Consider the following 25,350-nt stretch of genomic DNA (forward strand, 5'->3'; position numbering starts at 1 on the left):
CTGAAGGGAGCAGTAAGAAGTTGTGGCTGTGGATTCAATGTAACTAAAGCTTATTGATCAATAAGAAATGACGTAATAGACTTGCCCACTGTTAGAAACACCGAAGCCACCAGAAAGAGGAGCTCTGCAAGCACGTAGTTAGGTATCTCAGGGATATTTGCTAGCAATTGAAAATGGTTATAATTAACTTTTCTAGAGTCTATTCTAAACAGCTTCTCTATGAATCCTAGAAACGCGAAGATTAGCACATTTCGAGATCTCCGTTTAAACACGAAGGCAAAAAAAGGGGGAATAAACAAACAAATAAAAAATGGATCCCAGCAGATCTCCCAAACTCCGCCCAATGAGCAAATAATTGAAACCACAACTTAATTTTCCGAAAGAATTATACGTCCTCCATCCGTGGAGATCCGTTTGCGGATCCTCACCCGGACATATCGTGCATTACCGCCGTTCGAAATCTACAAGACGAGCGATGACTTGGATTCGTCCCAGGCTTCTGTGTCCAATATCGCGCTTGGGCAAAATACGAAGACCTCCGCGGCCTTCAGGGTCACGATTCTGGAAAAAGAGATTGTCGGAGCTGTACTTCGGCTTGCTTTCGTCAAGCACTGCGCCCGCGAGATGGCCACGAAGCGTCGCGAACCATGCTAGTGACGTGAAAGGGGTGAACGATTGCCAAATTAGACAGATCCAGTAGGTTTGGCGATAAGTCAGGGTCTTGTGTTGCTATATAATAACCCGGGTCGCCAGGTGTCTCTGCTAACGAATGTGTGACAATAGTGTAGTTATCCGTGAGGGTGATTGCTTCACGGCTGTTCGTAGTTTAGAAACTAAATCAATGGGCTTGTTAGATATACTAGCAGATTTGGGTGGTAAGAAAATCCCTAAATAAAGACAGTGAAAGAAGAATGGACGACAGAAAAAAGAAATACCTTGTGTGCTTCATCCAACGCAACAACACGACCACCTTACGCTGCTCCATGAAAATGCTCAAGCAGGTAGTGAATGGCGAGCAGGCATCGTTCTCATCAACAAATGGGCAATTCACATCGACGATAGTCAATGAGCCTTTCTGGAACTACCAAATACCTTCAACCCAAGCTCCCTAACACCGTGGAATCTTTCAGCCACTTCCCTACCAAGCAATTGAAGTCTCATATTCAGAGCCCATTTTTGACCTTGGTCAATACTTTCGTTTGTAAGATTGAACGCATTAAAATCCACGCCCCGTCGATTTGGTGACTCTTCAGCCATTTCCCGCAGAATTTTTGTAACAACCTAATTCTATGGTCAGCATGATTGGGCTGCGCGGTATGCATTGGAGACAGTGAAGTTTCATCAAACGAGTTTTCCTCCACATAAAGCGGCGTGGTCCCTATGCTACTAACTGCCATAAGGTAAAGACTTTCATCACTCCCAGCTTCAACTGATCCTCTCTGAAAATATATCTTCGATACCATCGGCTGTTGGAATGCCCACTGGTAGTCCTAGTAGACAATGCTGGAACAATTGACCTAACTATGCAATCTTGCGTGCAGGAAAGCGAACGAATAACTACTAAAATGCAGGAAGGCCAAAAAGAGATAATAGAAGTTTGAAACAATGAAAGAATATCAATGAGCAAAACTATTACTCCTTACGAACTCGAAGAAGTTTTATGTCCTTGATAGACAGCACTGGCAGTTGATTTAATAGCGCGCGAAAGCTTAACCAAAGGTAAGTGATCTTCAAGGGTAGTTAACTAATATCCAGGATGAGTTCTGCCTGGGTATAACAGCAAAAGGGTATGGACGCTTGCTTCAATACAAAATAAAGACAAGTCCCTTATGGAACCAACGAGATGTCACTTAATGAATCTTTTCATTTCTAAGCTATACCAGCCCAGCTTGCGCTCAAGCGCCTACAATTATCATAGAGAAGGTTCCGGTCAAGATGAATTAGAAAACAGAGAAATTCCAAATATTAACCATGAGTTTAGTTATTCATTATTGTTTAGCCACAACCAGTGTGCAAAGGGTAAATTTTGCACCTATGGACATCCAGCCTAGTGTGCCCAGGAATTTCAAAGAAGGGAATAAAAGGAAGAAGGAAAGAAGAGTAATTAAGTTACAGCTAATGGAATCAAAAGTCATCCATCCATTATGCACCAGTGCCGTTTGTTCAAGGCAAAAGAAGATGAAAGCAGAATACAGCAATGTGAAATACGAAGCAAAGGACATTATAATGCGATTTGGCCTTGGTGGTGCTTTCGCGAAATAGCAGAGTGCCGGAATAAGAGATAGGGCGCAAAAAAGTTAAGAGGGAAAAGAATCGTACAGAAATATGGAACGTGTGATGAACGTATCCCAATGTTAAGATATACAGAACCAGACAACATTAGAGTCTGTGAGAGTGAAGCAAGCAAATTTACAGTACATTACAAGAGTAAGAAGAGAAAAAAAGAAAGGAAAAGGGGTTGTCCACGAAATTAGGAGGGTCAAAGGGAGAGCAGGGGGGAAATGTCGTATGCCGCCGGGGAGAGAAAAACAAAGTGGGACATGACCCATGTGGAAAAAAATATGTCCCAGGTAGAAAACTCATATGTTCCGTGACACGGTCACCCAAAGGGCGGCTCGAATGTTTTAGAAGTCAAAAGTGACCAGGCGGTACGAAAGGACTTGCCTTGGGTATCGAGAAAAGGGGAAAGGAAAAGGAAACAAAAACCAATGCAAAACGCCAGAATAGACAATCGAAAAACCATATTAGATGAAAAGAAATAGGAAAGAAATTTATGTCACTGGGGTGGAGGATATCTACCCCCGTCATTGGGCACGGTCGAGGGCATCGACGGCATGCTTGGCACAGGCGGCAGAATCTGTGCCGCTGGCATCCTTCTACTTGCTGCACCGCCACGGCCTCTGCCAACTGGAAGTTCGAAGTCAGGATTATTGCCCAGTAGCATATCCTGCCGCCTTTGTTTCTCGTTTCTACTCTCCACCTCCGCAGGGCTCCACTTGGGGTTTACCCCGCGCTGGGAAATGGAGGTGAAGTGGCTGGTTTCGCTGGCAGCAGGTGAGCGAGCGCCCTCAGTCATATCATCGAAGGAAGTACGCGGCTGGAGCTCACCAGGTTGGCCAGGGGTTAGTACCTGCGGCAACTCCACTGGCTCCGCAAAACGAGGATCCAAATCTTCATAGTAGTTGTCCCTTGAGTTGGAGCGGGCGATTGGGGATTGCGTGTTGTCTCTTAAATCAATATCCGGACCTGCTGAGCTTGGTCTTCGCCCAGTGTGCGGGCTCGAAGATTTATTTGGTTCAATTACTGGGAGGGTTGGCTCCCGGAAGGATTCCTCCCAAGCCGCTCGCGGTGGGACATAGACCCTATACCAGGTTAGCTGCGAAACGACGATACAAGATTTCAGAAGCTTAATTCACTCACTCTTGTTCGCTGTACATGCTATCTGGATTTTGAGGATTGTGCAAGTTAGTGTGTTCATCTGGTTGGAATCCAACCACCCCGCGAGCCCCAGAATCATCAGCCAAAGTTTGAGGCTCACGTCCTGGGCCAGATACAGGAACATTGCTCAACGCAGGTTTCATCTCAATGCTAGAAGTAGACCCGGGTGGCACAGGGGATGGGCCCCGTGGGCCACCGTGAGAGCAGTCGACACGACCGCCCATGTTTCCATATCCATCCTGGTTGGTAAGGCCGGGCCCGTATGGGCTGTATCCGTCTCCGGGCATAGCTGGTGGGTAACCTGGAGGCGGTCCTCGGCCCCGACCCATCATTCCCGAGCCCATTGGTCCACCTCTGCTGCCCATACCATAGCCTCCATGGGGAAATGGTCTTCTCGGACCATTACTCAGGCCATTGTACGGACTTCCTCGACCTCGCATTGAGTATCCTCCCCTCCCGCGTGGGGGACCATAGCTAGGCCCACGGCCCCGTTGGAACCCCATACTACTGTTCGAAAATTGATTTCTCGGTCTAGTATCTGGTCTGGGTCCTCGCAAATAGGGTGGTCCAGAAGCTGCATCTCCAGGTGGAAGGATATTGCCATATTCGTCCACGGGAGAGTTGTACGGCCGGCTTTCATGTCCAGCGAGGTTACGTCTATTATCTAGAGAACGGAAGTTGAAGGAGCCATCTGGGGTTACGCTGCTTGGGGTGACAGAGTTCAAAGGCTGCCGGTCATCATCGGGTGATCTTGAACTGGCTTCAAAGAGAGCAAACGTTGGGAGAGAGTCTGGGGAAGTGCTGTTACTAAAGGCAATCCCAGTTTGGTCCTTTACTGGAGCAGGAGGGTCCAGTTTTACAGCATTTTGACGGTTATAAAAGTTTTCTCCGCTCATTTCTGCATTTTCTGCAATCCGTCGTTTCCTAGCTTTTCGGCTCACGAGGGTCCGTCGCATAGCACAAGTGAGTACTCCACTTGCCGTAATCATTATAGTTGCAGCGAGAACAATCCATCCACCCCATTCTAGATGAGGAACAAACAGGAGTATATCAACGAGGAATGCAAGCAGTGATACCAGCAGCGTAGGGAGTAGAAGGATGAGGAGTCCAAGAAGATATCGAGGTGAATGAGATGGGGAGTGGAAATGGGCTGCAGCCGCCAACCCGAAGCAAGTGAGGGTGAGGAATGCAGCAACTGGGTGAACGATCAGGAGGGAAGATAATGAGTGGCGGACGCTTGACGGGAGGCTGAAGTCGGAATCTCGGGAGAAATCGCCAAATGGGCCATCTACAGGACAAAGTGGTATATCAGTATCAGTTCAATCTCAAACTACTCGGTCCATATATCAACTCCTTGATGTCCTCTCCCCTCCAATTCCCGTGTTGAAGCAGGCTAGCGTAGAAAAAGCGCAATACCGCCCCAAAAACTTACTTGAAGAATACCCCACGCGGATGGGCGTACAATTATTGCCCACGCAATACCCAAAAATCCCAAATTTGATATTACCAACGCCAGCGAGGGGGATTGACTTGACAACGGGTGTTGACAACACCGAGAGCAGCAATAGAACGAACGCAGTGAGGAGCAGAACCGAAAGCGGAGTGGCTGGCCGTAACATCATGATGTCGCCAGGTCCAGTGGGGATCGCGGAAAAAGAGAAAATTTGCGGTACCCCTTTGTCTTTTGATTATTGCCGTCGATTGCGCAGCGCGGCGCGGAGGTGGGCGATACTGGAGTCTGGGTGGGGATGGAGATATTTGGGGACCATTGAGGACGGGTTTAAAGAGACGGATGGATGGCTGGAGGTCGAACGTATTGCAGCGAGAAAACACCGACAACGAATCAATCATCCAACAGCGGAAGCCTGAGAGCGGCAGTCCCGATAGGAAAGACGTAACATTGGCGGGAAGGAGAGGAAGAGAGAGGGTGGTCGGACACCACCAAAACTGAGGGTCAACGGACCAATGCTCCAGAGACGCGGTAAAGGAGCTTACCCAAACTAGCGATGGCTGGGGAAGACGGAGAACAAAAAGGGAGCGGATGGGTGGAAGGATGAAGGGATGAAATTTAATTGAAGTCGGGATTAGGTTGAGATGAGGGAAGAGGGAGAGGGAAAGATGACAAAACATCCCAGCCCGAAAGGCGGGCGGAGACAAAAACAAGGCTTTGAGCGGAGAATACCCTGTTTGTAAAAGGACGCATACGGTCGCATACGGCCACGAGCGGCGTGTCCACAGCAGAGTCTGCGGTAACTTTTCAGGTATGGTACAGGTATTTTCACATACAACCATGAAACCATCTGCCCGGACCAGGGCAAACAAAACAACCAAGGCCCTGGTTGGTTAGGACTCTGGTATTTCCCTGCTTCCTTGTACCCGTTTGACCGATTATTCTCCACCCATATATAAAGATAAATTACGTATCTTATGGTTGTTCCGTTCCCGTGATGAACTCCAACGTCAAGTTGATATTCGGAGTAGATAGCAACGCTGTTGCTACAATTGTCATATCGTTTCTCTATCACGGTTGGCTTGCATCGAGAAATAAGGAGCGGAAACTTCTGAATGTCTCTGCCCGTCTCGTCCTATATATACATCACGGCGATTGGGTCCCGTTCCAATCCCTAGGCTTCCACAGGGGCTGCAAATTGGGGCTTGCGAACAGCCTTGTTCCAGTGTTATTTTGCGGTGCTTACTTCCATATCTTCCAAACACAAGCGCAAAGGATCTTTCTGTCGTCCGAAGCCAGTATCCATGTATCCTGTATCCCAAAGCAAAGAAATTAAAAGAGAAATAAGTAAAATATCTCACCATCATTTAATCATTATCATCAGCATCATATTTCCCTTTGTTAAAATACGCCATTAGTGGGCCGAGGGGGGAACTCAATCCAAGATCCTGCAACACCATTTGCTAATCAACATTAGTGAACTGATGCCAAATCTCAACCAGCCAACTACCAAGAGAGAGGAGACAAATGGTTCTTCGGTTGAGTTGACAATAATTATGACAGCTAGCATCTCTTGGGGGAGAGACTCTGAGAGTACTTACAACCATCAGGGGCGAACCTTGGAATTCCCTGGTTCCGCCTGACTGGGAGACAGAAGTGCGATTTTCAGGACTCAGCACTGTGCACGCAGTTGGGTTCGGGTTCTAGCGTCGAGGACAACCATCTTGATGGTAATAGCTGCGTCTCACCTTTCATTCTCCCGTAGTGAGCCATGTGTGTGCGCCTTGAAAGAAAAATATCAATATGATCATTACAAGGTCAGGAAGAGAAAGGGAGCTTTCAGATTTACCCTGGAAGGAATCCTTAGGCACGGCTTCAGTTAAGCTTATTTTTGATGAGGAGTCTAACACTCGGTCCAGGGTAACCTCGTATTTTTTCTTATCGATGATCTTTAATATTATCATGTATTATCTCCGAGAAAGTAACTAAGCTAACCATTAACTAGGTACAGTATAACTATGTTTTAATGAAAAATACTTCATTTCTGAAGTTCAGAATGCCGCAATATCTCAGGAACATCTCGCAAGCCTGAAGTTAAGCTGTATTGTTCAGGATGTTGATGGAATTCGTTAACTCTTGCTGTAACTGACCATGGTAATTTTAAGATCATCAAACTTCCCTAACTAAATATTCGACTGATTCAACCGGCTTCGACAGCGGTTCGGCAAGCCAGTTTCCTGTAGTGTAACCAAACTGCAAAGTTGCCAACGAGAGAAATATCGCAGGCTATTTATAGTGTAATTCCTCTTTGTTTTTACTGTGAAAAACTGTGTAGTTAACTAAACACCGAAATAATAACTAATTCAAATCCATGAGGAAACAGGAAGTGTAGGTACCAAAGCCAAAAAAGAGATCCGACCATGAAAGTTACAAATCATGCCACGGATGCCTATTCTAAGAAATTTGGCCTCCACAACGTCAGCTGGGTAACTGACTCGAACACTAAAATTGCCCTTCCTCGAGGTTGAAAAACAGGTTCATGTTTGGTTGCAACCCTGTGTTATTCGAACAAGTTTATTCGGCACGGAGCTCAGCTCACCGGTGATTGTTCCAACAATACTTCGTTCCAATATCAATTCTGGCTCCGGAGATGACATTATATATATGCGATATGCGATCAGTTGAATTTCCCTAAAGACCCTATTTTCCCTCTTTCAGGTGCAGGATATGGGTGTTAACTACCACTCCCTTCTCAGGGCAGGGATGCTTGCTTGATTTAATTGATTAATTGATATCGAAACATCCAACGACATGGAGGCGGCGATGACATAAATAAGCCGATCAACGGTTAACTAGTTAACTAGTTAATTAACCATAACTAGATAACCAGTTAACTACTTAGTTACTTAACTATTAAGTAACTGCTTGAATCGGCCAGCAATATTTCTCCGCCAAGTATCTGATTCGCTTTGAAAGCTGCTTCTCAGTAACTAACAGAGTTAATAACCAAAGCCTGTCCTAAAATATTTAAGGGCATCCAAGAACGAGGCTGTTAACTCCCATCAAAAAGCCATGTGGCATCGAAAGTTATTAAGGTGGCACGTGGTGGGATTACAGTTTCGGTCATTGCTTTGGTTATGCGACGATCTTTTCGGGCTGGTCTATATAACAACAGTCTATGTTGACAAAATCGCCTTGCTAGGCTCACAGCATTGCGGAGCTCTAACCATGCGCATATCCCTCCTCCCTTGCTCAGGTGTCAAGCTCCCGAAATTTCCAACTGACACTGAGATCCCGATCTATTCGTTTTGAGGCAGCCCAGAAGGGCTGATTGGTGTACTACCACTTCTTCAGCCAAAATGGACCAGTTCTTAAATTCGATGGGGTCGAGCAGATTGACTACGTCAATCGTCTGCAAGGGGTTACCAACTTCATGTCGAGAGATGGCAATTCTTTTTCCTCTTTCTTTCTTTCGTTAATGATTCCCCTCCTCCCTCCCTCCCTCCCTTCGTCAAAAAATTTCTCCACTGTACCACATGCTACAGCGGCTTCCCACACGTCTCCACACGTTTCCCATCGATCATTCCAAGTTTCACACCCGTGGTGCGCTGAGGCCAACCTCATTCCTTCGTCATCGACTCACTAGAGATATATGTTCTATCTCTAGAGGGTGTTAAGCACTTCGACTCGACAGGGCGAATCCAGCACGCGCAGGCGAGATCGCATATTTCTCCAGATGGGCAAAGTGAGGTGCTACTGTGTTGGATGCCCATGCTGTTGAGCGCGAAGCAAATGGATAACAAATGTGTAACTAACTATTCAAGCAAACACAGAGAATGTTTCTGTTCTTTGAGACTACCAACATTTGGCAACTTATCATTTCCAGGGATCCTTCAACAATTTCGACGGACTTTTCAGGTCGCCCAAATTGCATTAGTGTTTTCGCATCTTGCTTGTAACTACTGATGGTTAAGTTTACAACATGTCATATGACAGGCTTTTTCCTGCCGGTTGAAATGAACCCTTGGGTCATTCCGCGGTCCCTTGACCCATCTGCTACTCCGAAACACCCACCACGCAGGGTCTAGATTGTTCCTCATTTCCATCGCGATGTCGAGACCCTTCTTTTTTTCCTTCCTTTTTTTTTTTTTTTTTTTTTTTTAATGAACAACGGCCACGGCTCTTGCAGCGGTATAACTTAATGCTTGCATTCCCAGAAGTTAGCGTCCTTGATTCCATGCACAGTGCTGCGAAGGCTGAAGGGTGGCCGAGTCAAACCAGCCACCCTTGCCCCATAATTTATAGGAGCAGCCAATCACCTTCGTTTTCACATATTTCCTCCAGCGGGAAGAGCTTAATCATCTTCCAAAAATTCAACCGTTTCCTGAAGTCAAAATATCAAAACAAATGGTGATATAGATTCCATCGAGTCGGCAGGATATCCTTTGCCAAAAATACCGTCTCTTGTTTGGATATCCGACGGGGATCAAAATGTGACAAAAGAAAGCGATGCAGTGTTCATCGGGGTCTAGTTGTTCAAGGTCCCAATTCTCCCGACACAGGGGCTTAAGTCAGAGACCCCTGACGTTCAACGGGTCCCTTCAATCTCAGATTCCGGGGTGGAGCCGGATAAATGGTCCATCCCGCTATATGCCCTTATCCATGGATTGGTTTCCCGACATTCATGAAGTAAACTGGGTTGGTATCTGCATAGTCTAGACAAAACCTTTCCCTTTGATAATATTTTCATGGCCTGAGTTGAAAAAGCAAACCTGCAAGAAGCTACCGCGGCTGCTGCTGCAACCAAATATGCAGCCGATAAATGTTTCTCAATGTTTCTATTGCTTTTTTCTTTGTCCAAAAATTGTTAATTGCAAGTCTTTCGCTTGATTTACATCTTCCGTGGGTATCAATGCCGCGGAAAACCATGATTGCACTTCTCCAACATTCATGTATGTTTTTTCGAAAATCTGATGAATTTGGATACAAGGGAGCAGACGGGGAAGTTTATTTTGTGCGTGGGGAGGACCAAAGGGAAACGCTATCGATTTTTCTCCTTCTACTTAATACCCGCGCGTTTTGACCTCTTTTTTACTGGCTCCTAGAGCACCAGTTTACCTTTTAAAAAGGGGTTCCCACGAAAATCCTCTGTAACTTTAGTTAGAAAAGTGATGAACAAAAAGAATTGGCTATTCTTGTAGAGGTTGCGGAATCACGTTATTTTTTCCAGCCGACGTCTTGCCTGAAGAATATGTTACCGAAGGATTAACAAAAAAAAAAAAAAAAAAAAAAAAAAAGGGGGGGGGGGGGAGAGAGAGAGGAATAAGTTTAGGCAACAAGACATGTGAATGTCCTATATCCATGCCCGCGCAAGGACTCGCGAAAGTTCAACTCGAGGATTGCTGTGTTTTCGGTCGCTCGTTTAGCAAAACCCCATCTTCCTCCCAGAAGGCAGTCTTCTTGTCCCTCCCCTTTATCGACCCTGCAATATCAAACGGGTCAAAGATTGTCACCAGAAAGGGTCTATCATCAATCCAACCGGGTCCACTGAGCTCTGTTTTCCCATCCCGGGCCAGATAGGTCACATGTGACCGCGGAAGGCAACTGGCAGGAGGATACACGTTCATCATGGCGGTAACGATTAGCATGGGTACACCGTCGAAGCACCAGAAATAAGCTTCGACACGACCCATCGCAGATCCCCATCCTGCAAAAGTATCAAAAGTGCGAAACACATTCCGAACCGTCACTAAGAAACAAGCCAAGTAGAGGTTTATCAGGACTTTTCGTATTTTTGAATCGCGGATGTCGGCTCTGTGTAAACGGCGGTGGAAAAAGGCGACAAGGACGAAAAAGGAGATAAAGATTGGGATTTGCAGGATAATCGACGCCTTGATCATGATGTTGCCGATATGTACCTTCGTTTTTGAATTCCCATAATTTGTCGCCAGGGGTGCCCCGGAGGAGGCCAGGGTTTCCACTACAAGATCTAATCCAAGGAAGGTTGACATCACACGTCCTGGATGAATGGGTGACAGCCAGGGGACGTAGTACAGTAAACGACCGAAGATAATTGAGATGATGGCGAGGTATATAGGGCTATAGAATCCATTTGCTCTGTGTTAGAACAACATTCTCGCCCATAAACTATTCGTCGATAGAATTAAAGGCAATTGACGACGCAATCGACTCACGGAGCGCAAAATAGGAAAACCGTTGTGGAGATAAAGAGATCAAGATTCCCGTAGTGACCGTGAGCCGCCACTTCACGAAGGACATAGCCAATAGCAAAGACCACGCAGGTCCATGGCAGTAAAAAGCCCATCCGCCACGTCTTATATTTCCTATACAATCAAGTCAGAATATCCAGTATTCTCGTCATAGAGAGAGTGCGTAGCCGGTTTCATACATGTTGTTTTGCCATAGGTGTAGGCCTCCTGAAATAAACCAAATAACGGCAAAAATAGTGGGGACTCCTTTCACCGGCTTGTACTGGAAGTAGCTGAAACCCTCTGTGACTGACGGTTAGTAAAATTGTTCTGGAATAGGAGGACATATTTCTCCTCCAGAGTCAATTGGCACGTATACCAGTACCCGGCTTATTCATTTCGAAAATTGCCAATTAAATAAATCCCAAGAAAGGTGATAAGTATTCGTCTGAATAGCAGAGTAGATAGAGAGCCTTACGCCAGTGGCATGGCTGAGAATTGATAGATCGAACGAGAAGAAAACTAAAGTGAATGCTCTGTGGAGAGAGGCAATTGATACTGAATGATTTCGCCATGGCTGCTATATGCCGAGAGGTATATATATCCTCCCCCATCTCGAAAAGGAATTGAAGTTATGAAGCAATAGACGATGATGCATTCTGATATCCAGTCCATTAGGTCGGTGTACCTAGCCGTATCGTATCGGGAAGGACATCGTTTAGGCAAAAGCTTCGGATACGACGAAGAGAGCATAACGCCTCACCAAGCTGACATATTTGGGACGTGAGGAGTCATCCATGATTTCGAGGAGGCAAATGCCAGTGTAGACTCTCAAGAAAAGTTTTGGAGGCTATGTCTCCAACGTGTATTCATCCTAAAGGCAAGCATCTTTCAATCTTTGATGCGACCCATGGATTAATGGATGGTTGTTAAACAAACAAGGGGTATCACCCCGCATCATTTTAACTCGTCATGCTCGTTAACTAACCAGGCGAAATACGCCATACGAAATACGAGGAAATGCGCCAAACGCTCAGGATGAAGCGTATCCCAAGAGCAACTTCGATTGATCCCGCCAAGCGACTTATTCTCAAAGCTCGTTTTGAGTCCATAAAACAGGAAGAGGATAGCTATGTACCTGTCATTATCTGGAATACATATCGAGTTCACTTAGCTCGCTGACCATTGCAATGCGCCATGCTTAACTGATGATACATCAAGGCCTGTGTTGAAAAGGACGACACTCAAAACGAGCACTCCATCTCTTGTCATTCATAAATACACGTTTTGTTTGTCCCTCGGATACGTCAACAGTTGCGTACCTATCAGCGTATATCAGCCATAGAGTCGAACCCGTCAGCAACGATTTCGTCAGCAAAATCAGGTAACAAGTTATTAAGGGCTATTTCACTATATCGAGTGGATCTCGAATGTCTCCCCTAATATGATTCTGTGGTGTTTCAAGCATGGTTGTCGTGTCATATTTTAGTGCGGATTTTGTTCGCGTCTTGCGATTTATGGTTCCAAGATCATCAGGACTAAAGTCTGGACTGGAGCGCAGTTGTACTGATGCAGGTTGATCTGCCGTTCCTTTGGCACCTGAAACTCGGATATGGCATACGTAGATGTTTACTCCTGAATTTTATTCCATCCACTAATTTTGTCACCAGGAAGAGAATATATGATTCCGAGAGAACGCTGCAATGTCTGTTGCAATATCACATCAGATTGGAGGAGGGAGTGCCATCGTTCGCTCCCACATCTGCTACCTCCATTTTGCATCCTCCAAAAGTAGACGGTTGAAAATACGTTAGCTCTTGGGTCATATGTTATACGCGCAGCCCAAGGCACAATCCAGGTACGCCTCTGAACATGCCGTACCAACAGTCCTTTTGAAGTTTTGTCCGTAAACCAATTTTCCTGACGCCTACTTCCGTTGATAGTATACGTATCAGAAACTCCGGGAAACCTCATAGTTGTATAGTGATATGATCTGGCCAGCCCATATCAGATATGTTGGAGCCTTGATACCGTGTTTGCTTCTTTGGGCGGTAGGCTATCTCACCTTCCCGCTGCTCCCCCCTCCACAGGCGGGAGGCTGTTGATGGCCGCTGTGCCGTGCAACCCACCGATGGGCAGTGCCTTGTCTGGATTGACCGACAGAAGAACCCTTCGGCTGAATATCCTTTTGCAGATATTGGTGTATAGGTACCAGACTCGGGATGGTTTCGGGAAGTGTTGAGCGAGTTTTCCAAGATATTGTAACCTTGACGACTTCTGGGTGTCGAACATAGAAACTTAGAAAGTCCAGTCCAGTTCATCCAATTTGGCTGCCGTGAAAATCATCGGTCACCACGGCGCGACGCTGGTATAATAGGACTATAAACCATCACAAGATTCAGCTGGTTTAATCAGCAGCAGAGATCAACAGCGTAGCGTAGACTCACCTTCATTCCTGAAGCATGTCAGAGGACACAAGTATGCCTTCTTCCTCTGACGTCCGAGGCGCAGGGAAATCATGAACGCAGCCCAAGGAAGGACATTTGTAACTATCCACTTATCTATTCCCCAGCTTCTCTTTGTGTCCTGCCGCTGGGCATTTCATTTCCATGAAATCCTGCTCTATAGTCATCGGACAAGAGCACAGTGATAGTGTTGAACGAAGATCATTGATAATAGGTTGGGCAAATTAAATATATAGACTCGTAGTAAAAAAAAAAAAAGAAGAAAAGTGAAAATGAAAGGAAAAAATAGTCTTTTGATCTTTTAGAAGTCTTCAAAAGGAATTAGGAATATATGCGTCGACAATGCTAAAGGGTCAACCAGGAGCAAAACCCAAAACCTTGACGCCTAAGGTGCGCAAGAAAAAAAAAAAAAAAGAAAAGAAAAGGGAGGGGGGGGGGGGAAGAAAAAAGAAACCCCCGGTAAATAGAGCTTTAAATAAAGACACCCATAACGCACCGTACCGCAAGGAAATCTAATAATATACATTATGAAGTAGACCGCGCTAGCCCGATATTAGAACCCATAGAAGGAAGAATATCTGGAGGTTCATGTTAGCACATGCCCAAGTTTTTAAATGATAGGTGTTCTTGAAATATAGCAAGGGGCCCGGTGCGCAAAAACACCAGGGGGCTAACGGGTGAAGATAAAAGTCGTGGTCAGTGATGCATACCATCAAAACGCCAAACATTTTAGCTACCAGCCATCGATTTCCTGAAACGCGAGACCAGTACTTCAACAGTTCCCTGTGTGCCCCTTGGACGTTATCCACCACGTCCTCCGTATTGGCATCGATCCGCTGGATCATGTCCGATTGCTCGCTGACCATCGTCGCCAACTGCCCGAAAATCCCACCTAGCTCGTTAATCGTGCGCTCAATGGCTTCTATGGCTTCCCCGCGTGCTTGGATGTATGAGTTGGAAGACTGTGCCTCTTCCATCATTAGCATCTGTCGGTCTGAGGATATTCCTCCCCGACTAAAGGGGGTGGAAGACGACGATGGTTCGAGGCTCAGGAGGTCAGAGGAATTGGATTGAAAGGCGCCCGGTTGTGGGCTTCGAGTTCTCGGGGCATTGTAGAGTGGGGAATCTGAGCGTTGGGGATCTAGTGCTGATTGCGACTTGGAAGAGACGGAGGAGACGAAGTTTTCTGTTCTTGATCGTGAGGCACGGATGTTTTGGGTTCTGACTTCGAGGACTTCTTTGAAGTTTGCCCCAACGTCGGCTAGTTTGCCTTGGAGCATAACCACAACCTTGGGTATAGAATTTAGCCACCATGCATTATATATTATATAATATGGGGAAATGATGAAAGGACTAGACAACATACGTTGTCGTTATGCTCCCCTTCCTGATCGGTTTTACTTCGCGACGATTTCGGATGTTGGGCGAGTGTGAGAGACTGTAGAGAAGCGATTTGGGAATTTAGAGATGCAAGATCTTGCTTGATGACATATGTGAGTTCCGAGATTTCAACTGGTCGGTCATCGAAGAGGGTTTTGCGCTTGGCCACTATCAGGATATCAAATCAGTCGATCGACTTCTACTAAAATATTTTTATATTTTCACCCTGCCTGATATTTCAGAAACGCCCGCCAGGAATACTCCGTTCGCGAGTCAACTTACACATAGCTAACCTTTGCAGCTTTACCATCGTCCCTGTAATTCCTCTTCCAATTTCAGCTGCTCTTCTTGCGAATTCCGACCTGGCGACTCTTTTCCCTGCCGCTGTTCCGTTTGGAGATCCACTTGCATCTTTACGTTGGACATCTGATAGTAAAGTTTGCCGGTGTGCACTAGCTTTTGAAGAAGCAAGGCGTTTCTGGGCCTGTGAGAGGATAGTCTGGAACTCGGGAGTCCGATCCTGGACTGATGTCGAAACTGCCATTGTGGGTGATTGGTAACAAGGTAAAGGGGTGTGTAGTTAGGTTCGACGGAGGACTTCGAGGCAGGACACGACTCTCTTAACTTTGCGGAGGGTGGAGGGGCGAATGCGCACCCCTCACATCCGGGAAATATGAGGGAAGAGGAAGCTAGGTGGGGATAAGGAGGGCGAAGTCGAACTATCGACCTGCTTTGGGACGTTTCCAATGAAGGGGTTTACGCCAAAATAAACGTCACTCGGTTCCAGGTAACTTAGCTTGGATAGGGTGTGATATCGTCGTTATTCAGGGGACGGATCGGCGGTTGTCACTTCTTCCGACAGGCAGTGGTGATGATGATGTGTGCTAAATGAGTTGTTTTATACAGTACCTGGTCTTTTTGGAGATAAGATATATCTAAGATTATATATCTATGGATATATCAAGCACCTGGTTGTTGACACCTCTTGCAGTCCTTTTCGGGATGCGGCTCAGCGTAACTGGCAAGGAGTTCTTGTCACGTGTTATTCAGGATTAATAGCTTCTCCGAGCTCCTTACAACATCACGTGCTAATGATACTAGTTGGTATCCGGTGGATGGTTTTTTCAAATTAGTTAGTTACCTGTCTGGTCTGTACCGCGAAAATACGGCGTCGCGGAGTGGCTGGGATCTGCCTCTAGCCCCTGCCGCCAAGCCGTATCATCATTTCCTTTGGAGCCAGCTAAATATAGGCCTAGCTGGAGCATAAGATTGAATCCTGGCGCCGGATCCCGTGTAACCCCGACCGCCGTGGTAACGTGACAGCGGTGGTGAGTAATCAAAGGCTCTCGCCAGCAAATCCAGCGCGAGTTGCTGGAGCTGTGCTGACGCGGCGGAGACATTTCAAGGTTATCATTCTATCCCGGACACCCAAGACCTTCGCTGATGCACTCGCTGCTGGACTGCACCACTGCGCCGCTGTTGGTGCTGCTGCTGCTGTTGCTGCTGCCGTGGATAAAAATAACCCCTCCCCAAATATTCTCCGCTGTAACAAGTTCTCTCCTGTCCAGTTGTTAGTTCCTTTCCCTGTAGTTAAATTAACTTCGTCTACTTTGGCTTCTGTTTTGCATTTCTTACGACTCCCCTTGTGTATGTAATAGTTAGACCTATTTGCTCTTTTGCCGCTTCTTTTCTTCTTCCTTTGCTGCTGCTGCTGCTGTTGTTGTTGATGTTGTCATACTGTGTGGTCTGTCTTTATTGATCACGGCAACCTACGCATCCCTTTCGCTACTGAGTATCGCACTTTGGCTTGCGGTCCCTTGGTGCTCGATTCCTGGCTGGCTGCTTGCGTATCCTTCCTTCGCGGAGCCATCCCTTTATTGACGAAGCAACAGACAGTTTTCCGTCACCAATCCGGTTCATGAAAAACTCGGACTAGTCAGCCTCATACATGATTCTTCATAGGAAGGCTAGTTCTTGAAGACAGACTTATATCCGTTTTTGATACCCTTTCGTCATTTCAGTGCGTGTGTTTATCATGTCGGGGTATGAGCCCACTCACGGACCTGGTGGAAGGTAAATTCACGTTCCTTTCCCCCCCTTTTCCCTCCCCTGTCCAACAAAATTCTCTAAACACTGCTCTTGCGAACTGCACAGCTAACGATAGCAATGGAGTGGTGGAAGTGTCAGCCCATTCTCTAACCCATCCGGAGAGCATCCTCCAGGTCAAGGTCCTTCATTCAAAACCAATGTTCACCGCCAGAAAACAAAACGCTGGGTAAACGCAAAGTCCTATTCTTACGACGGTGATGATTGGGGCGATTGTGGTGATGAATACGACGATGAACCTGAACCCGCCATACCTGCTCTACCAAACCAAGCGGCTGCAGTGCTGCCTCAAAATACACAAGAAAATCGGCAGGAAACAGGCGACGAAAGACCTACGCTAGGGAATTCGGGCGAGCAAGAACCGCCTTCAAAGCAGCTTCCGTTCATTCGACCTGCTGATATATATAAACGTATGCAGGAAGAAAAGCAAAAGAAAATAAATGAACATGAGCTGGAGCAGAAGGAAGCAGACCAGAGCATTTCTCCCTCCCAACCCCAACCACAGCCTATCCATGATACCTCTGGGGACTCACCAGAGGCTGCAGTGACACCAGACCAGAGGGACGGTGCTTCGAGAATGCAGAAAGTGCCACAAAACCATAACGCACAGCAGGTACATGACCAAAACCGTGAATTACCCATAGATACCCAAGAGAGCAAGTCCGGATCTCCAGAAGAAAATGCTTCAATAAGGGAGCCGGATTCGTCCACAGCACGTCCTGGACTACAACCTGTGGCTGGGCTTCCAGATTCACCTATGGGTGCATCAGGTCTTCACGACAAGGAAAACGTTCAACGAATTCAAGAGAACCAGGAACAGCAACCTGCATCGGATGCCTCTCCCTTACAGCATAACACGTCTATTGGATTCCGCTCTGTGGTCCATCAAGCCTTCGACGCCCCTCCCCAAACTCCAAGTACTCCGGCGGGAAGTATCCTCAGATCAGACAGTGGGAGTACCTCTATTATTAGCCCAATAATCAAACCAAATACTTCTTCCGTGTTTGAAAATGGGCGTGGGGTAGTCGCTGACCAAACCCCAACCATTGCTGAAGAGCCTGCTGAATTTAAGCCAGGTCACAGGCGGAGCATGACCCCACCATATTCAGGATATGCACCTGCTAGAAGAACTGTCGTCGAATCCGATGTTCATCCCGCTGAATCCCAACTAGGCGACTTGTCCGAAGGACCGGATGGCCCATCTGAAGCTTCTCCAGCCGGTGTCCGTGGCGGGCTAGAGCCTTGCTTGGCTTCTCCAACGAAATCCGATCCCTCCACTCCCAAATCGACTACAACACCACAACCATCGGTTCCAGAGAGTTGGCCAGCGGTTTCTGAACAGAACCCACAACCTACTTCTTCATCTGGAACTGAGAGCGCTTATTCAAATCTCTCGTCCGCTAGGCCTGATGTTATCGAACTGTCAGAGGCGCCTCCTCCATCAAGCCCTATGGTCCATGATCCTCATATGCCAGCAGCTCTTAACGTGGCGACAGACAAGCGCAACTCAGAGATCATTGTTATTGCCCCTTCCCGAGAAAATCTTTCACCTCCAGCCACCGAGATCACTTCCCAAGATTTCAATGACCGGCTACGGGATGAAATTATCCAGTCCCTGACCCCAAGGGCTTCAATGGTTATTCAAGAGGACGTCCAGTCGGCCAATGCTCCTGGCTCCAGTTTAGAAGCTAACGCCCAAACCCAGCACGAAAGCACATTGATTCCAAGCAAATGTGAAAGCTTTTGGAACGAGAGTGGGGACACCTCGTCTGATATAACTCAGCCCATACAACTGCATACAGCGTCTCATTCCGATATCTTCCCAAATTCTTCTGGGGTGGAAACAATTCCTGTGGCCGTAAGTTTCCCTGTCCCTGAAACTGGGTCTTCTCCTGTCGATCAACAATCGCCTGCTTCCAAGTTGAAGAAACGCTTTTCTTGGGAAGAGCCGTCCGCTGATGGTAATGAGGAATCTCAGAAATTGTCAATAAATCCCGCTACTTCTGAGAAGTCTACACAATCCCCCTTGGACAGTAGCACACCAACTGGTTCAGAACGGCGGAGCGGAGATTTTGACCAACAGCCTGATTATAGCCCAAATGATCCAAATGGCAGTGAGACAACTCCGATCCAAATCTCCACAGAACAAGGCCCCTCGTCCGCCCAGTCCGATGATGTTCCGTCCACTTATCTAGCATCCGGGGATCCTTCTAGCTCCCCTATGCAAACGACATCCCAGCCCCCAGGAGCGGAAGATCATAAATTAACAACATTCCGCCAAATTATGGCAATGACTACCACTGCCGAGAAAGTCAAAGCATTTCAGCAAACAAGAGAGAAGTTTGCTGGCATGGATACTGGCCTCGCTGCCTGGATACAGGCAACAGCCGACTCGCATCCGGACCATGCTGGGTTGGTTCAACGCAACGGAACACTTCCTCCAGGAACGACACTCACACACAGGAACACAATCCCGCGGAACAAGTTCCCCAAACTTTCCTCTCTTGGTAGCATTTCCCTCCAGACTTCCCACCTGGAAGGGTCACCCACGACACCGGGGCATACAAGACGTGCGTCTGGCAGTCAGCTTGCTGCCAAAATGCACAGCCAGCAAGTGCAGGCCAAGGGCAAGGATCTACTGCACAGCGCTGGCGTTCTTGGCGGGAAAGCCGGTGGCGCGGCAAAGGGTCTGTTTGCAAAGGGGAGGAGCAAATTCCGACACAACAGTGGCAGCACTGATAAGGTAGATACTTGATCTCATTTTTTGAGATTTAGTGTGATCCGCAGGAGGTTCAATTAGGGATTTTCTTGCTCTTTTATTTTTCGTCATTCGGGCGCTAAGTTTTCCACCCTCGCAATCAATTTGAGCCTACTTTTCTGTTTTCTCTACTTTGCATACCTATCATCAACTTGTAGTGAGGATCCGATAGTTTTGACCGCCAATCCGCGCGGTCATTGTATGACAAATGTGTTCAAAGCCATCTGTCGTTTTCCATCCTTCCACTCTTGGTCTCTGAATCTAATCTTATACCTTTACGTGATTGTAGGTAAATGCCCACGGAGCCCCAACGCAGCCCAGGCCAAACTCCACTCCAAGCTTCGACGGGCTGCAAAGTGTTGCAGGAACCGTCCCCGATGGTCAAGTCTCAAAACTAAACCCTAGATTACTATCGCTCAAACTAGATCCCTCGACGTTCTCTAGTGATATGAGAACTGCGTGGGAAGCGCCTCGGGCATCTCCCTCCTCTCCCAAAACAGAAATTGCGGGGCCTGATTGTGAAACTTTATCAGAATCTGGGAAAAGAGTCTCTTACGTGTCGTCTAGTCCTCCGGGCTCTCGCTCTCAGAAATCCGTTCACAATGCTGCTAGTAGTGAAACGGGCGGGTGGGAGTCTACGTCTACAGGTAGGGATCCCTATACGGCGCGGGAAAGCGATAATGATTTGAAAATCGATACCCCCGTGGAGACTGGCAATAAGCCTCCGTCAACACCAGAAATAAAACGCGAAACGGCGAATGAAGAGGCGCATGGAGAATTCCAAGAAGATGCCGGAGAAGAGACCCGAGAAGATGCTTATCAAGAACCCCAACCACTCAGCCCTTCTATTGATGGGCAAAATCTACTCATTTCCGCGGGACTATCAACTGACCGCAGAGGCTCATCCACGAATGTGTCTGATGATGATTCCGGCTCCATCGGGCCGCCAGTCGAGGAAGCTCGTGCCATTCAAGTCATTGGTCGCAAGGCCAATGTGATTCAATCCGAATTGCGTGCATTTAGCTCGCGCATTATTGAGGTGGGGAGGAGTTGGGATTCGTCGACTGGCAGGACGCCTAAATTGGCCCGGGTTGATGTGCGGGGAGGTTCTCCGGCTTCGAATGAACGACGGGGGGATCCGCTATCTCCACGTACCACTGCCTCAGCTCCGGTCGAAGGGCACGGAGAACCGCCGGCTTTGCAAACACCTAAAGGAGCTTCGGTTGAAGAGGACGGAGAATCAGCGCTTCCACAACTGTCTAAATCCGATCTGACTGGAGGGCATGGAGAATTGCTTTCTCTAAAAACAACTTTATCAGCTCCGGTAAAAGGGCTCGGAGAATCGCAGCCTCAGCAACCATCTAAATCAGCTCTGGTTGAAGAGCATACCGAATTGTCCCATTCACCACCTACTGGTACAACTGGTCATGAATTCTCCAGTTCCTCGCAGTTTCCATCACCAATAGCGCCAACCCATGAAAATGTCGTTCAGAACGTTCAATCACACACCGCAGAAGGGGAAAATGTCCACACACCACGAGTTATTTCCCTTAGGTTGGAACAGAATAAGGATGCGACGCGGGTGGTTCCATCAGCAAATCTAGCTTCGGCTAAAGTCGATGAAAATGTACAGAGTGTTTCAACTAATGCAGATGATATATCAGTTTCACCAAGAAGCCCAGCACCTCAGTCACCAACGTCTAACAAGGCCAAGGCACTACCTTCTTTGCCTGGCCTGTCAAGGGGATCATCAGTCGATGTGCCGGAAGGTCATGAGCCTCTTGACACAACAACTATATCGTCGAGGCATTCAAGTCGGGCCACGGTGCATGACCAAACACAACCAGATACCGTCAAATCTGTTCGGGCGCATGATAACATACCAGATGCGAACGCTGCTGCTCATCCTGCTGCTAAGCCGGATTCCACTACCCAACACCAATTCAGAAAAGATCAGCCTTGGACCAACAATTCCAATGGAACCCTACCTGCTGAATCCTCCGTTCAGCCACCTTTTCTAACCCGGCATCCTAGTCAACCTTCCATCAGTCCCCAAGAACGCCAAGCAGACCAACAGACTATTCCTATCACGGATTCACGCTCATCGGTTCAGCTCTACCGCGAGAACCTTCCTAGAGGAAATTACCTGTCAAAGCCAGCAACGTTACAAGAAGAACCGCGTCCAGGCTCGGCCATCGCAGGTTTTATGTCCAAGGCACACTTTAGCCGCCATGCTGAGCGACGCGGGAGCACTACGGGACAAGCTAGTGAGAGAAGCCGGAGCAGTCGCTTTCAGTCATTTAGGGCCGATTCTGACAACTCAAAACCTCGAAGCGTGGCAGGTGTCGAGTCGGCGCCGTGGAAACGTGCTGCGTCGGACCCCAATACTGGATCACTGGGTAACAAGATGAGGTTTTCCACTAAATTTTTCCTAGGCCACAGCCGCCTTTCTCATATGGACGATGAACCGAAGAAAAAGAAATCAAGAGTTGGTGTAAGTGTCCTAAGATGGGTTTACCGTTCTTATTATCTTGCTAACGTCAATGTGATTTTAGGGTTTGTTCAGCCGCCATTCTAAAACCGCAGACCCCCCTAAAACAGCCTCAAATCTGTCCTTTGCTCCAAATCAGTACGAAGTGGAGATCACGGCCGGTTTGCAGCCGCAGCCACATCCAAGCGGACATCTCAACACTATGTTACAAGTACATGAACAACAGCAAACTATCCAACCTCATATTCTCACTAACCAAGGACAACAGCCAGACCGCTTATATCAAGCTCTCGGTTCTAAGTCAATTGAGCCTTCTGCTGTTGGTGGAAATGGTCATCAGGTGTCCCAGCATGGCGGACTCGGATCGGTGGCTCCTCAGCCTCCTTCTACCGGACAAGATACGTCTCCTCGCCGTGGCAGCCAGCCCGGAAATTCTCAACCATACACAGGCCACCTTCATGTACGCTCTCAGAGCCCAATGTCTTTCACCCAATTCCAGAGCGGTTATGGAGCGAGAACAGATGGGTCCGTTCCATTGACTCGAATTGGCACCACTGGCATCGATCCGACTCAGTATCCACTCCCAAACTTCGCTGCTAAATCAGCAGTCATTTCTCCCCAAGCCGAAGTACCACAACATCCACACCCAAAAAATCATAACAATAGCCAACTGGTGGATGTGCGTTCCACGAGTCTGGTGCAAATATCGAACACCAGGTCATCTGCACCAGTCAACGGTACATTTTCTCCTAATAAACATGCCTCCTTTGCACCTATGCTTGATTTCTCTACGCAGATGGAGCCAGTCGAACTCCCCGTCCCTGGTGATGACTCGAGTGAGGAAATTGTCATGTCCAGTACCACATATCCTGGCCAGGAGTGGCAGCCAGAGTTCTATGCAGACTAGTGAGGATCCCACGTCTGTCTGTATATTTGAGTTACATACCTAAGTATATTTTCAAACTATTAATATATTTTGATACCCGGTCACGGAAGCTTCTTGTACCACTTAATGCAAACGATGTTTTACTTTCATGTTGTTTATCCCGTTTGCAATTTTACCCTTCCCCTAGAGCGTTGACGCTTCATATATTTTGTGTATTTTAATGTCTACTTTTGACTTTGCGTCCCGTTTTGGATCTATATTCAGCTACCCGCCTCTCAGGTTCTTTGGCCTTTGAATTTCTTTAGTTCAAGGGTGCTTGATGCACCTATATACATCTTATCATAGCTTAACACAGCTAGTTTTGTTTCATATCACTTTTCTTTTCTTGTGTCCTTTCAGCTATGGTTACTACCAGCTGCATTTCTCTGTGGATGATCTGAGCCTGGTGCTCGCTCAATCTTGCTTACTTCTCAGACTCAAAAAATTGGCAAAAAGGAATCATACTCTTTACCAGAATCGCGCTTCTTGTATTAAACATGCCCCAAGGATTTTTCCCCTGTAGTTTGTGAATACCTGCAGGCAATGAATTCACTTTTCTCCCAGCTATGAGGAATCGGTGGCCACCGTGACGAATTCCAATCAACTCTCCCACAAAAGATTTCAATCATACATTTGAATAGTCTTTTAGCATTGAACCGTTGGAAATCGCACGATTTCTTCATTTGCTTCTTCTTCTTCTTCTTCTTCTTCTCTTTTTTTCTTTTTTCGTCATTATGTAACTACCTTTTCTCCAATTTGGAAATATCTTATGGTCACTCTGTCCAAGCCCAGTGAAACAGGAACTTGAAGAAATACCGGGACACGACATTCTCGATCTAGCTGTCTCGGCCAGCAGACAGACCAACGAGAACGCTTTCCAGCAGCCAAAAATCGACCGAGACCAAAGCCCGAGGCACTCCGGAGTCGCTTCTAATATGATAGAGGCGAATTAAATGTTGGAGCGCGAACAGAGTGGGAGAATATCTAGAGAATTAGATCTATTTGTTTTAGATTCGCTCATCCTATATTGCTAAAGATTTTCTATCTATATCTCAAAATCTATCTATGTCTTCGTCGAAACAAATGCCAGAAAAAAAAATCCTTGCTGTTCCTCTGCACCGAAAAAATCCCGAAGATACACTAAGCGAACAATATAGTGACGGACAAAATCAAGCATGCTTAGTTATAGAAAACTAATTAAAAAAAATGGGGGGTGGGGAAAGAAGAGGAACAAAAAAAAAGGTATCGAAAAAACCATTCAGCAATGAACATCACAGTCACCGCCAATCATCTATAAACCCCGGATCCATGCAATCTATAGTCGCTTAACGCATCAGACATTACGTACGAAGTCGAGGGAATTCGAACCATTTCTATTGGAATGAGAACGTATTGAAAACTTTTGCGTATGCGCAATTGGGTTTGCCTTCTGAGACAGATACCAATGTCGGTCCAGCACGATTCTGACCATGAATGACGTATCAAGGTCAACTAACTAAGCCGGTTTCAGAGGCCGTACATGTCGCTATGCAGCACCTAGAACCATCTGCGAGTTTTGTCGAGATTTCTCAGTCGCTCGTGGATGGCCCTCAGTTCTTCCGTGCGGTCTTTCTCGCCCTTTTCCAGCATCGAGATATGTGCGTCTTTCAGCTCCTCGAAGTCTCTGTCGAGTTTGTTGTGCCATGGATAGAGGACGAATACTTGGAAACAGAGAGCTGACGAACCGATGATGAAGTTGGTGAGAGAGAAGCCTCGAGTGATTAGCATGATTGATATTAATTTGCGAAGTTATCTATTGATTGGCGACTTGTTAGCTGTCGTTGTTATAGCTTTGCGACTCTGCCCATGGTTTTCTAGGCGCGGCGCTGAGTTGATACGTAGCAAGATTAAATATACATACATTTGTTCGGCTTCAACGGTTCAGTGAGCGGGAAATAACGCCAAAGGGTAGGACGGTGTAAAGACTTGCTTACCCTTGCATAACTTTACTAAGTTTTTTTTTTCTTTTTTTTTTAAAAAAAAAAAAAAACAAGAAAAGGGCGGTGGAAAGAGCATTTATACCAATTCCGTTGTACGCCGGAAATTTGTTGCCACTCAAATTGTTCCGTGGGCAACCCAGTTTAACTTT

At 46.9% G+C, this 25,350-nt stretch overlaps 8 protein-coding genes across 8 annotated transcripts; 1 reads left to right on the forward strand and 7 right to left on the reverse strand.

Moving 5' to 3' along the window:
• Nucleotides 1-444: 444 nt before the first annotated feature.
• On the reverse strand, nt 445-1,257 carry PAAG_12260 (hypothetical protein; the record flags this gene model as incomplete). The annotated part of the gene is made up of 2 exons (XM_015847773.1): nt 445-729; nt 1,093-1,257. 2 exons carry the CDS (start codon nt 1,255-1,257, stop codon nt 445-447), a joined length of 450 nt encoding a protein of 149 aa, XP_015702623.1.
• Nucleotides 1,258-2,776: 1,519 nt separating this feature from the next.
• Nucleotides 2,777-5,060, reverse strand: PAAG_06681 (hypothetical protein; the record flags this gene model as incomplete). The annotated part of the gene is made up of 3 exons (XM_015845966.1): nt 2,777-3,362; nt 3,421-4,726; nt 4,871-5,060. The coding sequence occupies 3 exons, from the start codon at nt 5,058-5,060 to the stop codon at nt 2,777-2,779; spliced, it is 2,082 nt and encodes a 693-aa protein (XP_015700192.1).
• Nucleotides 5,061-10,275: 5,215 nt separating this feature from the next.
• Nucleotides 10,276-11,495, reverse strand: PAAG_06682 (hypothetical protein; the record flags this gene model as incomplete). Its single annotated transcript, XM_002791466.1, has 4 exons — nt 10,276-10,987; nt 11,083-11,232; nt 11,298-11,400; nt 11,477-11,495. The coding sequence occupies 4 exons, from the start codon at nt 11,493-11,495 to the stop codon at nt 10,276-10,278; spliced, it is 984 nt and encodes a 327-aa protein (XP_002791512.1).
• Nucleotides 11,496-12,499: 1,004 nt separating this feature from the next.
• Nucleotides 12,500-13,389, reverse strand: PAAG_12261 (hypothetical protein; the record flags this gene model as incomplete). The annotated part of the gene is made up of 3 exons (XM_015847774.1): nt 12,500-12,696; nt 12,765-13,090; nt 13,163-13,389. 3 exons carry the CDS (start codon nt 13,387-13,389, stop codon nt 12,500-12,502), a joined length of 750 nt encoding a protein of 249 aa, XP_015702624.1.
• A 715-nt stretch (nt 13,390-14,104) lies between these two features.
• PAAG_06683 (integral membrane protein sed5) lies at nt 14,105-15,486 on the reverse strand (the record flags this gene model as incomplete). The annotated part of the gene is made up of 4 exons (XM_002791467.1): nt 14,105-14,140; nt 14,273-14,851; nt 14,929-15,110; nt 15,225-15,486. 4 exons carry the CDS (start codon nt 15,484-15,486, stop codon nt 14,105-14,107), a joined length of 1,059 nt encoding a protein of 352 aa, XP_002791513.1.
• A 792-nt stretch (nt 15,487-16,278) lies between these two features.
• On the reverse strand, nt 16,279-16,812 carry PAAG_12262 (hypothetical protein; the record flags this gene model as incomplete). The annotated part of the gene is made up of 2 exons (XM_015847775.1): nt 16,279-16,502; nt 16,716-16,812. The coding sequence occupies 2 exons, from the start codon at nt 16,810-16,812 to the stop codon at nt 16,279-16,281; spliced, it is 321 nt and encodes a 106-aa protein (XP_015702625.1).
• A 165-nt stretch (nt 16,813-16,977) lies between these two features.
• Nucleotides 16,978-23,204, forward strand: PAAG_06684 (hypothetical protein; the record flags this gene model as incomplete). Its single annotated transcript, XM_015845967.1, has 4 exons — nt 16,978-17,015; nt 17,115-19,791; nt 20,096-22,300; nt 22,362-23,204. The coding sequence occupies 4 exons, from the start codon at nt 16,978-16,980 to the stop codon at nt 23,202-23,204; spliced, it is 5,763 nt and encodes a 1,920-aa protein (XP_015700193.1).
• Nucleotides 23,205-24,758: 1,554 nt separating this feature from the next.
• On the reverse strand, nt 24,759-24,989 carry PAAG_06685 (hypothetical protein; the record flags this gene model as incomplete). Its single annotated transcript, XM_002791469.2, has 1 exon — nt 24,759-24,989. One exon carries the CDS (start codon nt 24,987-24,989, stop codon nt 24,759-24,761), a length of 231 nt encoding a protein of 76 aa, XP_002791515.2.
• Nucleotides 24,990-25,350: the final 361 nt, after the last annotated feature.

The sequence above is a fragment of the Paracoccidioides lutzii genome, assembly GCF_000150705.2.
Source record: "Paracoccidioides lutzii Pb01 unplaced genomic scaffold supercont2.19, whole genome shotgun sequence".
In the NCBI taxonomy this organism is placed as follows: Eukaryota; Fungi; Ascomycota; class Eurotiomycetes; order Onygenales; family Ajellomycetaceae; genus Paracoccidioides; species Paracoccidioides lutzii.